At 40.8% G+C, this 17,293-nt stretch overlaps 1 protein-coding gene across 1 annotated transcript in view; it reads left to right on the top strand.

Moving 5' to 3' along the window:
- The window catches only part of b3gat1a (beta-1,3-glucuronyltransferase 1 (glucuronosyltransferase P) a), a 74,447-nt gene extending 57,380 nt beyond the window's left edge, over nt 1–17,067 (top strand). The window contains exons 4-8 of the mRNA XM_069668229.1: nt 2,949–3,091; nt 5,562–6,073; nt 10,210–10,506; nt 13,708–13,814; nt 14,143–17,067. Coding sequence (XP_069524330.1) covers nt 2,980–3,091; nt 5,562–6,073; nt 10,210–10,506; nt 13,708–13,794 — 1,008 coding nt within the window. The 5' untranslated portion in view covers nt 2,949–2,979 and the 3' untranslated portion in view covers nt 13,795–13,814; nt 14,143–17,067. The remainder of the gene's footprint in view (nt 1–2,948; nt 3,092–5,561; nt 6,074–10,209; nt 10,507–13,707; nt 13,815–14,142) is intronic.
- Nucleotides 17,068–17,293: the final 226 nt, after the last annotated feature.

Below are 17,293 nucleotides of genomic sequence, written 5' to 3' on the forward strand. Positions count from 1 at the left end.
GTGATGTCATCAGGGTTAGGCAGGCTTTGGATTGGAGGCTGGAGGTGTGGAGCTTTAAAGATATTTAAAAAGCATTTACCAGACAGGGTCTCACAAAAGATGAGTTGGAGTTGTATTATTGGAAGACAGTGTTCCAACTACTAACCCTAACTACTGTTCCAATAATACACTTCAGTTACATTAGGGACCAAAAGTCAGTTTATCATACTGACAATTTATTTAACTGAGACTAAGGTAAATAAAGGTTTTCTCCCAATAAATAAGCTGTGATTTTAGGCACAGTTATACAGAGAAAGATGCACAAGATAAGAAATACATTTACCATAAAGTGTGCGCTACAGCAATGATGTCTGATCGGTAGATGTTCAGAGACTGTGCTCTACGGGTGCCTTTCAGGTTGCATGTTGAATTATGGAAAATAGTGTTCGTTTTTTCCTTTAGAAATTACAATATGTGCTTCTGATAGAGTAGACATGGATTGTTACTGTGTAGCTTCTTTTGTACATGTTGCACTTCTACTTTCGCGTGCAGAGACTTGCACAATTATATTTCCAAAGGGGACTTGAATGTAAATCATCTCTCAAAAAACAAGGCTTTAAAGTAAGAGGACCGATTTCCATATCTGCCAACAAACATATGATATAGGGTTAGGTACTATTCACACTGATGGGTTAGGCATTAATGGTGAATTTATTTATGTAGCTCAATAAACGTAATTGTCTTGTTAAGCCACAATGTACTGTCACCGTCCCCAGCAGTGGGAGCAGGATTACTATGGGAAATGATGACTTGTTTCCTCATGTGTAAAGCTGAAAGTGCAAACACCTGGGCTTACATTATGTCTACTTTCTCCTTTGTTTAATTGAGCAGATCAGTTAATAACTGCACTCTCCCAGCTAGTGCTCGGCTTGATGCCAAGAGCAAATTTGAAAGGAGAGACTGACCCCTGGAGAGATGGGAGCTCTGTCATACTTCAGTTCAATGTGAATGAGCAAGTATGGGGTATGATGAGTGTAAATAAAAATAATGATAAATCTGAACTATAATACAGCAAAAACAAACTAAATGTGAAATTATGATCCACCGATTTTTTTTTTTTTCAGTATCAGTCCATTGTTTTGGCCATAGTTTCACCTTTACCTTGATTATGCACCTACTTCAAAGTAGAGTATCAACTTCCCATCACATTTATTTAGTAGTGTTATGGTGTGTTTTGCTGGTTGGCAAATTTGTACTCTTTTAGGATTTACTGTGAATGTGCACTTCCATAAAGTTAGAGATTCATGAGAAACATTATTAAAAACCAACAAGCACTACAGCTAGTATGGGTAAAGCTCCAAAAATATGGGATCTAATATTTTCCATAATGGAAGCAACCTTGGCTGGACTGAACTTTGCCGTATGACTGGACATGCGTGCAAAGTTTTCTTTGTTTACATGCATGGAAGAGTGATTTCCTGGTAGAAATCATGAAATAAAAACAATATATCCAAATTATTGACTGGGGCCAAGCAGATTGCAAACATTTGGATGCTTCTTTCCTATTTTATTGACAAGCAGCCTCAATAAGCACTTGACCACACAGCACATCCATGAATTGTTACATGATTGGCAATATTACTTGGCAAGTGGGGCGATTTAAACCATGTAAAATGTAGGTATTGTTGTCTGTTTATACTGAAAATGCTTACAACAGCCAAAATGTGGGTGCTGTATAATAAAGTTTGATTGTGTGCTTTAAGGCCCAGTTGGTCAGCATTTGCTTACTGTAACAAGGCATGGCAGTTCTGTCAGCATTACTTACAAGGCCAAGCAACACATCTTTATAGAACTGGATTAACATGCTATCCTTTGGAGGGATACAAGCCAAGTTAAAATGTGAATATAAAGTACGAAGGTTTAAGTTTTAAGTTTTCTTTATATTGTGTTAAAGTCTAAACTCTAGTCTACACTTACCATGCTAATAATACTACATATGTCTCTGCAATGCAGGACGAAAGCTGTTTCTTTATTTCAGTTTTTAAGAACGGGATGTGCAGCTTTAGCCTCAGTGTCTTAGTATGCTGGCATATATGTAGCCCTGAAGTGTATATAAAGTAAATACTTTTGACATTTACATTATTGAATACATTTGATTGAATTTAAATAATAAAGGTTAGCATTTCATGAGCTACTTAGAAATATTAACTGCTGTTTTTCTTATTAGATTGTTAAAATCGTTCATTAAATGTTTCAACTGATTCCCACTTAATGTCTTTAATGCTCCAATTAGATTTTTCAAAGGGATTCTAAGCTGAACCAAAGGATCTGCACTCTGCACATTTGCCAAACAGTCCACCCGCAGTCTGGTGACATCATTTCCTGCCATTTGGCCAGTGCATATATGTATTTTTTGCACTGGGCATGAAGTCACTGCCCCGTCCTCAGTGATGGCACAGATGAGCTCACTGGGTTGGCAGAGGGCAAAAGCTCCTTTTCATGGCCTCCTCCAGTGGCTTCGTCCTTATTTTACAACCTTTAGAACTATTACAGTTTTCTGTGTAGGTCAAAAACCATTAACTGCTCCATCATGTCTTTATTTCTTTTGGCGAGGCTGTGATGTTGCTCTGTCTGCTGCAGAGTAATATTTGTTTTAACAGCTCTGAGAAGACTATTACGCAGTTTGTGTGTCAGCAATGTTCTTTTTTCTTACTTTACTCAATAACACTTTTGTCCCTGTGAATATGACTTCTCATCCAGTGTCTAATTAGGTGTTTCTGAGGTGGCTAATAATAAATAAGGTTCTTGTGCCTACCTGCCCTTAAGTAACTGGGATTAAGCTACATTTCAGTTTGTTTGAATTTGGTGTAGATTATTTGTCTAGATGCATGAACACAAATTCCCTTTGTGATTTTTTTCAAGTTGTCAAAGCCACCTGATTTGATAATGCATCCATCTTTTCTCTCCAGGTAATGCTGAGCCAAATAACCAATCCTGGAGATGCCGAAGAGAAGAGATATTCTTGCCATCGTGTTGATCGTGTTACCCTGGACTCTGCTCATCACTGTTTGGCACCAAAGCGCTATAGCTCCACTCCTCGCCATCCGCAAGGGTACGCAGTGCACTTCACTGGCAATATCAAACCTGAAGTGGGTCCTCGAACCTAACACTACACTTCAGGTTTAGACAACAGGCCGTTCATTTAGAGGCACTCAGTAACCACGACCATCAGCTCCATCAGAGCTTAATAACACTTGTGCAGTCATTGTAAACCTCATCAGTGTGGATTGTTTATGAGCATGACGAAGACTTGGAAGTCAGCATCACATGTACGCTCTTATACATGTAGGAGACGTCAAATCTTATATTAAATCTTTCAGCTGTTATCTGAAATCTATTCTTATGTCGATAATAAATTGCCCACATAACAGTATGTTATGAAACAAAATCCTTTCACAGCATTCACAGCCTACTCACTCACATGCTTTGGCCCATCAATCCACACAGCTCAAGCACACAGCATGTAATGTACAGCAGCATGTCGACCACTTGTTTTATCCACCAAGACTTAAACGAATCCCAATTTCACTCATTTGATTGAGTTTGTTTAATCAGCTATTTGAGGTAGTATTTTTCTTCCATGTGTAATATCACAGGTTGCACACCAGTCTGAGTCATAAATACACATACTCATAAGCTTTCCAATCATCCCCCAGAGACCACAAACCAACAGTGAAAAATGTCAAGTATGCTGAAGAGTAAACAAACCCAAATTAGAGCGACAGCAAGTCAATACTGCTCTTTGCCCTCTTCTCATAATGTCATGAATACACACAACAAAAACAGGCTTACACAAACCACTTAAGGCAGTTGAGACACAACAGAAGTTACAAGTTGAATAAAAAGTTTTTGACATTTTATCTACACACCTGAAACAGTGTCTGCTGAGCTGACAACCATACCAGATTCCCTTTTATGGAAAATTTAATTCCTACAGTCTTATAGGATAAAGTGAAGACACAATAAAGTATGACATTTTTTGCCAGTACTATCTGACCCAGCTGTGCACATAGGCTTCCTCTTGTGTGCTCTTAAAAGAGAAACTAGAGGGTTTTTTGGCAGCGTGCTCGCTGGCAGCCTTTGTTGAACATCTGGCCATCAGCAGATTGTGTTAATCTATGCGCTGCAGAGAAATCCTCCTTATGTTGGAGGTGTGAATGGAGCTCAGGCAGAACAGTGACAAAAGACTGCCATTAGCTTTGGCACAATGAGAAGAAGGTTGAAAACCCTTAATGATTCAGTATTCATATTCTATTCATTATGACCTAACTATACCGGGGCCCAAAACACACCTTACCCAACCTCATGAGTCATCTCAGCATGTGTCAGCTGACTGATTCACCACTGTTTACATTCTAGTCTTGATAATGCAGTCACATTATTCTCTCTTATTCATGCTAAATTATGGAGAAAAAAAATGTGGGAATGGTGGCACAAGTGTACCTATTTTAGTGCTGCAGCTGCAGGGATCTTTAATTATAAATTCAAATGGCCTCGGCATGAGCACAAAAGTAACGTTTTTGCCTGTTTGAAACAAAAATATGACTCCAAAATAAAATTTCTACACATCATGGAACACTGATCTAATGCTTAAACAAGGTCTAACTAGAAAGAAAACTAATCTAAATCCCAGCTAAAATACTGATAAATTTGCGTTCTGCTTCTGAATTTGTGTTTGATTTTACCTGCATTTCCCAACTGTATATTGGTGTGAATAAAGGTGTAGTGTAAAAGCTACCATAAATAAAGATGATGTGTTTTTGAGTAGAGCAGAATAACCAGAAAAATCTCAGGGTTTGCAAGCCACGGCACTGATATGACAAAATAGCCTGGTAGTGAAGTTTTGACCTGTTATTACATCATGTTCTTGTCCATCCTTATAAACCAGAAAAGAGGTTCAACAAGTTGGAGCTCAATACTAGTCTGAATCAAACAGCAAGACCCGGCCCACAGTAATCATAGCAATTTGTCATGTTTCAGGATGTCTGGGGCAAAATATAAAAATAATAATGTTTTTATACATTTAAATGTGAACTCAAGGACATCCCACTTTCAGCAGAATAACTCAAAGCTGTGTTTATTGCAAGGAAATAACCCGGTGGTACTGGGTACGGAAATTGAGGCAGGCAGGCGGAGGGTGAGGGAGTCTGTGGTGGAGTCTGAACATAAAAAGAGGACATGTCTTCTGGACCCACATACCCACACTTTTCTTTCCTTATAAAGAAAAGCCCAAAGGCACCGCTGGGGGAATAGCAAGGCTCATCTCTCCCCTCCCTTTCCTCTCGCTGTCTCTCTGTCCATCAGCTGTGTTATCCTCTCACAGTGCCTGCTTTCACTTTTTGCAGCCTGTCACCACCTAGTAAAAGAGATCTTTATCATTCCAGAGAGGCTTGCAGTCCGCCACCACCGGCTCTCAGGTACACTTTACCCCTATTGGGTTTAAGTCACCTGAGGAAAATATACAAAGGGCAGCCCAAGGTCGCACTAATGTCTTACGTGTCCTCTTATCCCCAAATCTGCAGATGATGGTGTCGAGGGGAAGAGGGAGGCAGGTGGACAGGCTCAGGACTCCAAGGAATACTGTGCCTCAGATAAGGACATAGTGGAGGTGGTGAGGACAGAGTATGTGTACACGCGGCCTCCGCCCTGGTCTGATGTGCTGCCCACCATCCACATCATCACCCCGACGTATAGTCGACCTGTGCAGAAGGCGGAGCTGACACGGCTGGCAAACACCTTCCTCCACGTTCCCAACCTGCACTGGATCCTGGTGGAGGACTCTCAGAGGAGAACACCTCTTGTGACGCGCCTCCTCAGAGAAACTGGGCTTAACTACACACACCTCAATGTTGAGACACCCAGGAACTATAAGCTGCGGGGTGACACTCGAGACCCCAGAATCCCAAGGGGCACCATGCAGAGGAATCTGGCCCTGCGGTGGCTGAGGGAGACCTTCAACGCCAACAGCAGCCAGGCCGGAATCGTCTACTTTGCTGATGACGACAACACGTACAGCCTGGAGCTGTTTGAAGAGGTCAGAGTTGGTGTACAACATAAGTCCTGCTGCTCTTTTACTCATGTTCATGCCATGTATATTTTACAAACTCTTTTGAATTGGATGGAAGATTTCCCGAGAGACCAGGCACAATGAGAGCATGGTTTGATCTTCACAAAATGTTTCTGAATGCAGTGCTGCAGTGGGGATGATTGTTAGGCTAAGAAAGCAGCAAACAGTGGCTATCATGTTCATGTTCTATTACATTGATAATAGTCTTTGAAGTGATATTATAGATTCCAGTGTAACAAGGTTTAACCCAGATTTTTACCATAACGAAATCACATCTAATTTCCAACCAACCTCTGAGTATTTCCTACTTTAAGCATAAAGCTAGTAATCTCATGCCATTACCATGTGCAATCTAAACCCCTAAACAGCAGTTAGGTACTCATAGAAGAGCTCACCAGTTATTCAACTCCACACAATGTTTTTTTTCTATTCACAAGCTCTATCCACCTTCAAAAGCTGCACGACTGATGTATACTTTGGTTTCAGAAAAACAAACCATGTGCAGAGCACACGGTGGGTAATTCAGCCAGCCTGGGAGATTGAACAATTCCCAGCATAAGCACAGAGGCAAGCCAGTTTTGCCTGTTTAGAGAGCTTGAAAGCTCAGCAGCCATTTGGCTATAGGTGAGTCCTTGGAATTGATCGAGAGAGCCAAAAACCGCTAAACCCTCAGAAATTTTGAGTAAATATCAGTGCAATAACACTGACTGCACTTTAAAATTGACTACAGTCAAGCCTGAGGGTGGCAAAATATAGTATTTCAATGTTTACTGCTTGGCATGAGTGTTTGATTAAAATAGGTATTGCCTATACTATTCTGTACTGCACCTCTATTTGGATTCTCTTTGGAGTCATGTTAGTTAAATATAGAATTTTAAACAAAATATGAATGTTATTATGCAGCACTTCCCAGCCTTAGTGTAGACATGTGTTGTATGAAGTGTAAGAAGAGGGGTTAAAAAATAACATCTCTGACACTTGAAGCATTTTTTTCTTTAGCTCTGATTAACCAGAGCTTCAGGGATCTGGAGCTTGTAGAGAGAAGTTTGCGCGTGTAATCAGTACATCTTAGGCCATCCATCTTGACATCAGTTGAATTACCTGAGCGGACACGGTACAGGTCCTCTGAGTATTAGCCTCCAGTCTTGTTAGTAGTGCAGACGAGGTCTGTAGTAAATGGAGCGCCAGGTATTGACGGGGCCTGTCATTACCTTTCTCTGGGAATCAACCGAAGTGCTCCGTCTCCCTCAGAGGCCCTCCATCACCTCCAACAGGCCTATTTATGGGCCAAAGTAACGGCCCTGAGAGGAGAGGAGGGAGAGCGATAGAGGGAAAGAGAGAGAGGGAGAGACAGATATGGATAGGGAGAGACAGGCACACACAAAGAATGAGAGAGAAAGAGAAAGTGACAGCAGATAGACAGAAAGCAAGAGTCAACTGCTACTACAGTACACAATAGTAAATGGTCAACTTACTCAACAGAGAGGTGACTTCTCCAGTGTGAGGAGAAGGTTGAAAGATTAATGTATACTGCTGGAGGTGTTTAAAATAAATACACTCTTTAAAAAAAATGAAATTGAGAGCTGGTTACATGCTGATGAACTGTCGGCATCAAGGAACTAGTCAATAGGCTCTGACCTCATCACTCCTTGCAGATTTATATTACGTGCATAAATGTGAGGAGTGATGAGATAATATCTTAAACCCCCTTACCAGAGCCTGCAGGCGGATGCTGGGGTGGGGGTGAAAAGTATGAGCGCAGTACTGGTGAAGGGCAGCGGTGGCAATGACAGAGCAGAGGGGGAGACCGGAAATCTTGCAGCTTAAATAGACCGCCAAATTGGGAGGAAGTGTTGGTCAGGTGACTGTGGAGATAGACGCATGTAAAGTGTGAAATCAGTGAAGCTTGAGTTGCCTGCCTGAATATATCTTGCAGGCGTCGCTCCATTTCTTCTATAACTGCAGCGTTGAGGTACGAAGCTGCAGGAATCCCCCTCACAATCCCCAGACACAGCCTGACGCAGAGACAGTACACATCTAACAATAGTCTGCAGCGGAAAGAAAACAAATTCCTGTAATTGAACTTACTCCACATCTGCTACCAAAGGATTTGGTGCTATAGATTGCTAATAATGGCACTTATTCATACCCATAGTGAGAGTGTATACTATGCAAATGCAGTCCGTCATCGTTTGTGGCTCATTCTGTTTTTACTTTTTAGGCCATGGCATAATGAAAACTAAAAACCGTCATGAAAAATTCATTTTTCCACAGTTAAAGTAGATTCCACTGTAAAGAACTGCATTAATTATTGAGCCTTAATAAGAAAGTTTGTTTCCTTCCCAAACCAAAGTTATTTACTGGTTAGCATGAGCTATTTTTACCCAACACTCACTGCTATCAATTTAAGCCTTTAAAAATAAGTGTCAGCGTTATTTGGATGTCTCTTGTATTGCTTGGTCAAATTGATAAAATCATATATGAAAACATTTCAAATAACAGCCTCATTGGAGCTTTTATATTGTATTTACATTCAAGATATCAAGAAATGATCATAAGTATAAAAAAATGCTCAAGTTAATAGCAACACTTCATATCCATAAGAATGCTTTGCTGTGTTACCATGTCTGACAGCAGAAGAGGGGTATGTGCTGGTTTATATACCCACAAGAGGCAACAGAAGGAACACTCTTTTTCACATTTTCAGTGTAGATGGGAAAGTAATGAGCCTTTTTGACATTGCCTTCAGAGAGCCTGATGATTTTTGCTTGCTTTTGCTTTTAGTTGCATCTAGATCTATGAGGAAAGCAGGCCAGTGACAGTTGGACAAAACAGGTTGATGGCTGAAATCAACAGATGCGGCAAAAAAGCCGGCAGGAGAACCTTAAAAAAAAGTCACTAAAAGGAGCTCCTCGGCATCATAGAGCATTTTTTGCAGCATGTGCCGATGTAGGATATTCTGTGAGTGAACAGAACATTGCACATGTAGGCCACATAACAGAACGAATGGCTGTGAATAAAACATTGGATCCCACATCTAAACTTCTAGCAGCACAGTCACATGGACACATGCATAGAAGCACCCAACCCCTCTTCCAGCATTAACACCCAGAGCTCATTAAGTCCAAACATCCTGCCAAATCTTATCTGGGCGCCCGGCACAGTCGTTTTCCCTAAAGCTCAAATCCACTGATTCCCATAAGCCCCCAGCCAGCCTTGTGCTGTTTACACCCTGCTATTCTCTGATCCCCTCAACTGACCACACAGCAGCCCACTAGATCACTCTCCACTCTAACACAGCGGCCCATATGCAAAGGGGTACTTGTATGCGAGTTACACAATTTTACATGTCGTGCTTGAACAAATACACATGTGCAAACTGGCTTATATACAGATTTTTTTCTACACGCATGCAAGCACTCTAATATATCTTAATTTAGACACTGTACATGCACTTACCCCTTTATTTTAAGTAGCTCTCCCCCAGAGAGGCAGCAGTATCATTATTTCTGCTGCATTGAGTTTGATTAAATGTCTCTTCTGTTTCTAGACCTTCATATCCCCCTATTGTAAAAACGTACCTTTAATGACTGCAGCACCTCATGCTAGAGTGGCAAAGACTCACAGAGAGGCGGACAAAGAAAAAGGGAGGCGAGATTGTTTGATGCTGGGAGATTAAAGGACACAAAAAAAAGAGGAGGATGGCAGTGCTCTCGCGTAGACAATCTCCTCAGCTAACCAGCAACTAGGGCCACTTGCTCTAATCGCCTGGCTCCTTCAAAGCCTCTTGGAACTGTCCACGTTTACGCCCCTTAAAGATGGTGGAGTCTAATTAGCTCATTGTATGGCAGCTGTGGAACAATGTGTGTGATCTGCCTTCATCTTACAGTGTGTCAGCTGCTCATGGCACAATGGCTCGGTCAATATTCACCGTCTCTCAAAATGAATTATAGCAGCAGCTCTAAAAACCCTCCGTCCATGCTCTGCTGTCAATTTGGCAGCTGATGCTCTAATACTGTGTCTCACTGTCATGTACGCTTATTCAGTTGACTAATTCGCTCTTTTCCATCCTTCATTTCTCTTCTCGACTCTCCTCTCGCTAGATGAGATCGACTCGGAAAGTTTCAGTGTGGCCTGTGGCCTTTGTGGGCGGCTTGCGTTACGAGTCCCCCAAGGTCAATGCAGCTGGAAAGGTCTACGGCTGGAAGACAGTGTTCGACCCGCATCGGCCCTTCGCCATCGACATGGCTGGCTTTGCCATCAACTTGAGGCTCATCCTCTTCAAGCCACAAGCGTATTTTAAGCTTCGTGGGGTGAAAGGAGGCTACCAGGAGAGTAGTTTGCTCCGGGAACTTGTCACACTCAACGACTTGGAGCCGAAAGCAGCCAATTGCACTAAGGTAAAAACTACTGGGGTACATCTTTTCATGTGTACTGATGTCAAGCAGTTTGACTTAAGCATTTAGTAGTGAAGGGGTTTATCTGTATGGTTGGATGGATTTGAATGAATGAATCAAACCTGCTGTAGACAGCTTTTGAAGAAATATTTTGATCATTTCCTTTACTAAAAGTACAAGTAAATGTAATAACAAGAACACAAATAACTTCTCCTGTAAAAGTATAATCAGAAAAAATGTACCTTAAAAGTAGGTGTACTTAACTTTCCTTTACTGTACGTTGTCTGCTTGTGATACTGATACATTATTACATACAACATATAACTACTTTGAATAAAATGATGTAGTTGCATAGTGGTCCACAACCTTGGGGTCCTCCCCTATAGGGTCATTTGACCTCTTTGGGCCTCAAAGAGATGTCTTTGTCAAAGCATCTAAAAGGTTTTCAGGGGGTATGCCTCTTTCATGGACTTGCTTACAACTCAGGGACATCTGAAACATAACAAACAGCCCTAAGTAAACACCGCTTACTGTAAGAGGTTACCAGTAATAAGCAATCATCCTAAATGATAAATAATTTTTTATAAGTGTATTATATGTGTTTTGAATTTATCTCTATCCTTTAAGTAAATAGTAACTACAGCAAAGACATAAAATTATAATAATATATAATATATAACAACATTTTATATTGAAATGTAGTGGTGTTTAGAGACTCAGCTTTTCACTATTGTAGCATGCTTAGCATTATGGTGATAAAAGGTAATTGCTGGCGCATACATCCCACATGAGCAGAAGTCTACGGTTGGCTCCCCTTGGTACGGTTGTAACGGTTATAACTCTTGATTTTCCTTGCTGATGGTCGCTTTCCCTTTTAGACTGTTTGCCCTCATCTGAGCGTCAAATTTGTTTCTTTCTTTTATTATTTTCACTTATTTTTGAAGTCATATCTGTAGTCATCGATCTTTTCTTTGTTCGTTCACCCATAGCAGAATTCCTGTTAACTCGCAACACTTAGCAGCTTAGCTCCGCCTACCCTCTCTGGCAGACCAACCACTGCTGGGTGATGGAAACGCGTCACTAACTGGGCGCCGCTTGTTATTTTTTTCTGCGAATGTACCACAGACACCCAGTCCATAATAATACTATCTAATGCAAATGCAAAGGCTTTCATTAGTGGGCCATAGGCTCAATCCCCATTGTGTTACCCCTCTCGGCGAAAGATAGTGATTTAACAGACATTTTTTAAATGAAAATCTTAGAGATTACATCTTTAAACATTAACCTGCAAACCATGTGACACATAGATTCACAGTGGCAAAACCGAGCCCCAAACTAGGCTTAATGTTGCCTCTAGCAACAAGATAAAGTAAGTTTCAGAAGAAAAACTTTGTAACTTTAATCTACAAACACCATTTCAAGCACAGTGCCTTTATGATGCAAGACAGGCACAGTACTCCTCACAACCAAAAACAAAGTGAGGGCGTGTGAAACTGTGAAAACAGGTCTTATAAACAAATGAAATAATTCAGCAGGAGAAGCAACTTCCAACAATTCTCCACAATATGGACCATTTTTAAGACTTAAGACCATGTATTAGTGAAGTATATGTATATATTGGACAAAAACAAGAGTTGTATGAACTCTTTCAGGGCACTTGTTGACTTGTTGTTTTACCGTTGGACAGAGCCAGGATAGTTGTTTTCTCCAGTCTTCTATTTTGATGATAAGCTAACAGGCTGCTAACTTTAGCTTCATATCTTTACCTGACAGACATAAGTGTTGTATTGACGCTCTTATGTAACCCTCAAATAAGCAAGCAAATAAGCGTATTTCTAAAAATGTCAAAACTTTTTAAGTTATGCACTAAACTAAAGCTCTCTGAGTTTATATTAAATCAACACATTCATGAGGCTACTGTTTTGCACATCCTCCCATATATGTCCTTTCAACATCTGCCATTTCTCTGCAAAAACTGCACTGAAACATGCAATTTTGTAGAGGTCAGAATGTAAATGAGTTTGGATTTGTTGCTGAAAAGTTGGATATCATTGATTATATATCTCTCACTGCCCACATGCAGTCTTCCACACACACGGTTGAGAAAGAGGCTTGAGGGCAGCAGCAGCAGCATCGCTCTTCTCCGTGGCCATCCTGCTTACAGCTCTTGGCCTGGGTCACATCACTAAGCCTTTCTCTGGGCAAAGAGAAGTCAGCCAGAGGGCTTTAGCTAGCCAGTATCCACACTGCAATCGCCTCGACAGACACACACACACACACACACACCGATACACAAAGAGAGAGACAGAGAGAGGGGAAAGGAAGGGAGAGAGAGATACTTTCAGCCAGCTTTTTCTCCTGCTCCCCCCAGCCTTTCACACGGATAAATGAAAAGAGGGGATTCAGGGAACGGCTGAGAGAGCGGAATTGGAGTTGTGGGGAACGGGGGACGTCACACTGATTACAGATGAGCGCAGGGAAGGACAGAAGGGCGGGAGCGAAGGAGGAAGAAAAAATGGAAAGTCGTGCGTGGGCATCTCTCTTCCTTATAATCTTCCACTTCAGATGCGAGCGTGACTATTAACCTCCCCCCTACACCTGAGCAAAGAGGGAGTGGGCTCCTGGCACATCTCAAACACACCCTATGCATAATTCATGGCCGCTGCCACGGTGAGATGAAAAGAAGGAGGGTTCCAACACAGAGAGGAGCGGGGAAAATGAGCTTGACACTTTTTTCTTTCCCCTCGCCATCCTTTTCCTGGATGTTTGTCTGGTCTCTGGGGCCAAATGAACCCAGTCTGAAGGCTTGGTAACGCGATAGCATAGCCAGCAAAGAACTGTGCAAAGAACTATAGTCTACTGCAGAGAAAAAAGGTCATTCAGTGTGTCGAAACATTTTGAGTCACCTGTCATTTGAAGTTAGCCATTATCCCATGGTCAGGAGAGGACTTTACACTGGCGGTGACATATTTGTAAGATAGCACACTCATGTGGTTCCTCTTCACTCCCTTTTGATGCCGGGTTCACGCTCAAGTAGCTCTTTACACACAGACAGGTCCTGCTGGAGCTATAAATGGGAATTGACTGTTTTGAAGAACATGAGGCAGAGCGGCAGCTGAAAGGGGGAGAGTGCACTGAATGAGTGCATTAGGGGAACAGCATGTTGTTAATGTTGCCGTTGTTTGTGTTCCATTTCCTTACAAGATACTCGTTTGGCACACGAGAACTGAGAAACCTGTCCTTGTGAACGAGGGGAAGAAAGGATTCACAGACCCCAATGTGGACATCTGACTGTTTCCCCTCAGACCACGGTAAAACATTCTACATTTATTCTATTAATTATTTTCTGTCACAAACACCATTTGTCTTCTTTTTTCCATCAATAATTTAATTTGAAAGGGAAAATGTAAATTTCATGATTGATCCCTCGTCTTACTAAGTTAGACTACAAAAACAGCAGGTGTTCATAATTCCTCCTAATACATTGAACATTCATTTTTCTAATGTGATTTCTGTTAGAGCACAATCACAGCAGCTGTTGTCCTTCATTAAATGTCACTAATGAAATAAGAAGGTTCAATTAACGTAAATGAAGGCTTAGCGCTCTTTCTCAGCATATCTTAATCCTTTCTATTGCAGGTGATTGGCCTTGGACCTGTGGAGCGGGAAAACAGCCGAGTGTCCTGATAAGTGCAACCGGCGCTTGAGTCTTAATCAGCAGAAAAAAAGGAAATGGGGGCCTTTGAAAGGGGATTTAATCCTCTTGGCTGAATCTGACATTTTAAAAATATGGACTCCAACAGTATTAATGTATCATATTAAAGCACAGATTAGTAAGAGGCGGCATTTGTATGTCAGAGGAGTCGGCGCCTCGCCGGGTCGCCGTGGACAGACGTGACCTGCACATTCACGGCCAGCTGAGGACATCGTAACAAAAGACAGCACAATACGACAAGCATACAGCCAGCGGATTGAACCAAACAAGCAGGTTAAAGAATATCCTTCACCTCAAACAACTAAGGGAAAAATATATACATATTGTCTGGATCTGCACACGGTACAAGAGAGAAACCCCTCTTGACTTCATCAGCCTGGATATAAAACACAACTCCAAGGACAAATGTGTCTCGTATGGATTTTTGAAAACACAAACATTGCAAGGGAAGGAATGTTCTTTTGATAATTCTGAAAAGTTTGCTTTAATTTAATTTAATTGATTTGAGTGTTTTACAAGCACTTGACTTGCTCGTTCAATTCTCTTGACTTTTACCTACATGTACTCCTGGGTTATCATTGCTCATTTTGTAGTGTCATTATAACTCATGCATTTAAGTCGCCCGAACACTTGAAGAGAGACTGCTGCTTAAATGTGCCCCTGGTGGTGCTTGGGAAACATTAAGATCCTAACGCTCCTTTTAGCACTTAAAAAATACACAAAATTATCTTCCTTTGTGTAAATAGTAACTGAACATGAGAACAATCAGAGGACTGATGGTAAAAGCACTGTACTTACTGTATTTATAGATAAAAAACACTGAGTCTTTTCTCTTCCCCCCTGCTGGATTTCCTCACAATGAAAAATAACAATGCACAGGTTAACTCTATAGGTTCAACACATGGAAAGAGTAATAGCACATCACCAACTTCATTTGGTAACAGAAACTTTGGGACATATACATAAAGCATCAGAACTCCAAACCAGCTACACGGTAGACTCACAAATGCTGACCCAATGAAGCTGTCATATATAGTTAATCTTTGGCATTGCAGGGAGATATAGTGTCAGTTTGGTGAGTTGAAATTCCCCCTTCTCTATGCACGCGTATATGTTCAAATGCCACCAGTTAAAAAGGCTCAGCTGTGTGCAAGTTCAAAAAATTGCAGGTCCCTCTCCTTTACAAAAAGTACTGCGATGTGAAGGAGACAAAATACCCCAAGACATAAATTAAGATGCTCAGGCTGCATCTGCTTACTTTTAACACAACTCACCTTCAAAGAGCTGAGCAGGTTATGAACATTAGATAAAAAATGATTAATGCCGATATTTAAGAAATCCACTCTTGAAATTAGATAAGTATATGTTACTCTGAATTGACAGCAGGCTAAAGAAAAGCACAAGAAAAACAAATGTTAGCTTAAAACATATACTCACATTCTTCAGTACTGTGGACCCCTTGGTTTCAAATTCACTGGATCACAGACGGGAGTCGCAGCACTTGTAACGATAGCCATCAGTAGCGATGAAGCTGTATGCTGAACACTGTAACAAAGTTATTCTACACCTCATATAATAGAACCTTCCTCAACTCTATAAATCATCCCTCTAGTGCAATACACAGTGGTGGTTCTTATCTAACATTGCCCGGCAGAAGTAGCTGGAGATAATTCAAACACAGCCTCTGTACTATTGCCAGATTATCTCTGCACAGCCCCTTTCCTCACACACACAATCCAAAACACACTGCTGCAGTATGAAAACTTACAAAGACATCACGGCCTCTTGGGCTCATCATCCGGAGAAAGTGTGTTATTACATATTTCACTTGGTAAGATACACATTCAGACAATGGCTGTGTTGTAGCTCTAATAAAAGTGGCTGTTTTTAGTGACTGCATGATATAACACTGCACAGGAGATCACAGTCTTTGGATTCGTTCAATTCTTCAACTTCAATCCCATTATTTATTAAAAAACAAATTTAATATATTTATTTATGTATTTATTTCAAGTGTGGATGTGCAATCGAATCAGTGTTTGCCCTTAAATCTGTATTTTCCAACTGCTCTCTAAAAAGGCACGTGCACATGCAGTATACTGTTCACATATGGGTTATTGGTCACACACGCAAACCATCTTCCTTATAGCATTTCTGTTGCTCCAAATTTTACCTGAGTGGTTATTTTCAGTTTTTAAGCTAAATGAATAAATTCCTCTGAAGTGTTTTCAGCTCTGAAAAATTTAATGCAAAATGTAAACAGTAAATAAGTTAAAGACTTATTTTCAACATTTAAAAACAGCATCATTTTATTACAAGAAATCTAGAAGAATCTGTAATTCCTTATTTTTTCCACTTGTCCTCTTAATATTGCTCTTGTCAAGGCGTGATCTGATTAACAAGTGGTTTATTGAGTTAAATAAGATTCTGTGATGTTACTCTCTGTGGTGAGTCCTGATGCAGCAGAACAATTTATAGGGCTTCAACTTGAAACTGATGTTGTTACAATTTTGTCTGAAAAATAACTCTGAACAGACGATGTATTAAGCAATATCTAACACTCACAAAGAGTTAGTCTACTAGAACCAACTGACCTATACAGCAACTTTAGCGGGTTATTCAGTCTTTCATGTCAGTTACTGAGCATTTCCCTCTGAGGGCTCCTCTAAGGCACAATACACGTCACACACAAGTCCTACCTTTTCCTCATCTCCACTGTCATCTTCCAGCCTCATATGATTCACATTTTATGCATGTGACTCTTAAGGTTGTTTATTTGCCACAGCGATTTTGTCGCAGAGAAAGATGTTAGTTGAATCAAGAAAATAAATAACTGAGAAGAACCTCAGTGCTGGAGTTTTGTGTCTGTACACTGGACGTCTTTACACTGTGTGTGTGTGTGTGTGTGTGTGTGTGTTTCTGAGATATGACACATTTGTCCTGTGAGCATGAAGAAGCACATTGCCTCGCTCAAATGCATATAAATAATAGCCTCATGATGTAGTTGTGCACAGTGCTCATTTCACCACTATATAAAACTTGGACATACGGGGGGGTATTATGCTAATTTCAAGC

The sequence above is a fragment of the Semicossyphus pulcher genome, unplaced genomic scaffold (assembly GCF_022749685.1).
Source record: "Semicossyphus pulcher isolate SPU_LCO1_2020_fin unplaced genomic scaffold, fSemPul1.0.p SCAF_19, whole genome shotgun sequence".
In the NCBI taxonomy this organism is placed as follows: domain Eukaryota; kingdom Metazoa; phylum Chordata; class Actinopteri; order Labriformes; family Labridae; genus Semicossyphus; species Semicossyphus pulcher.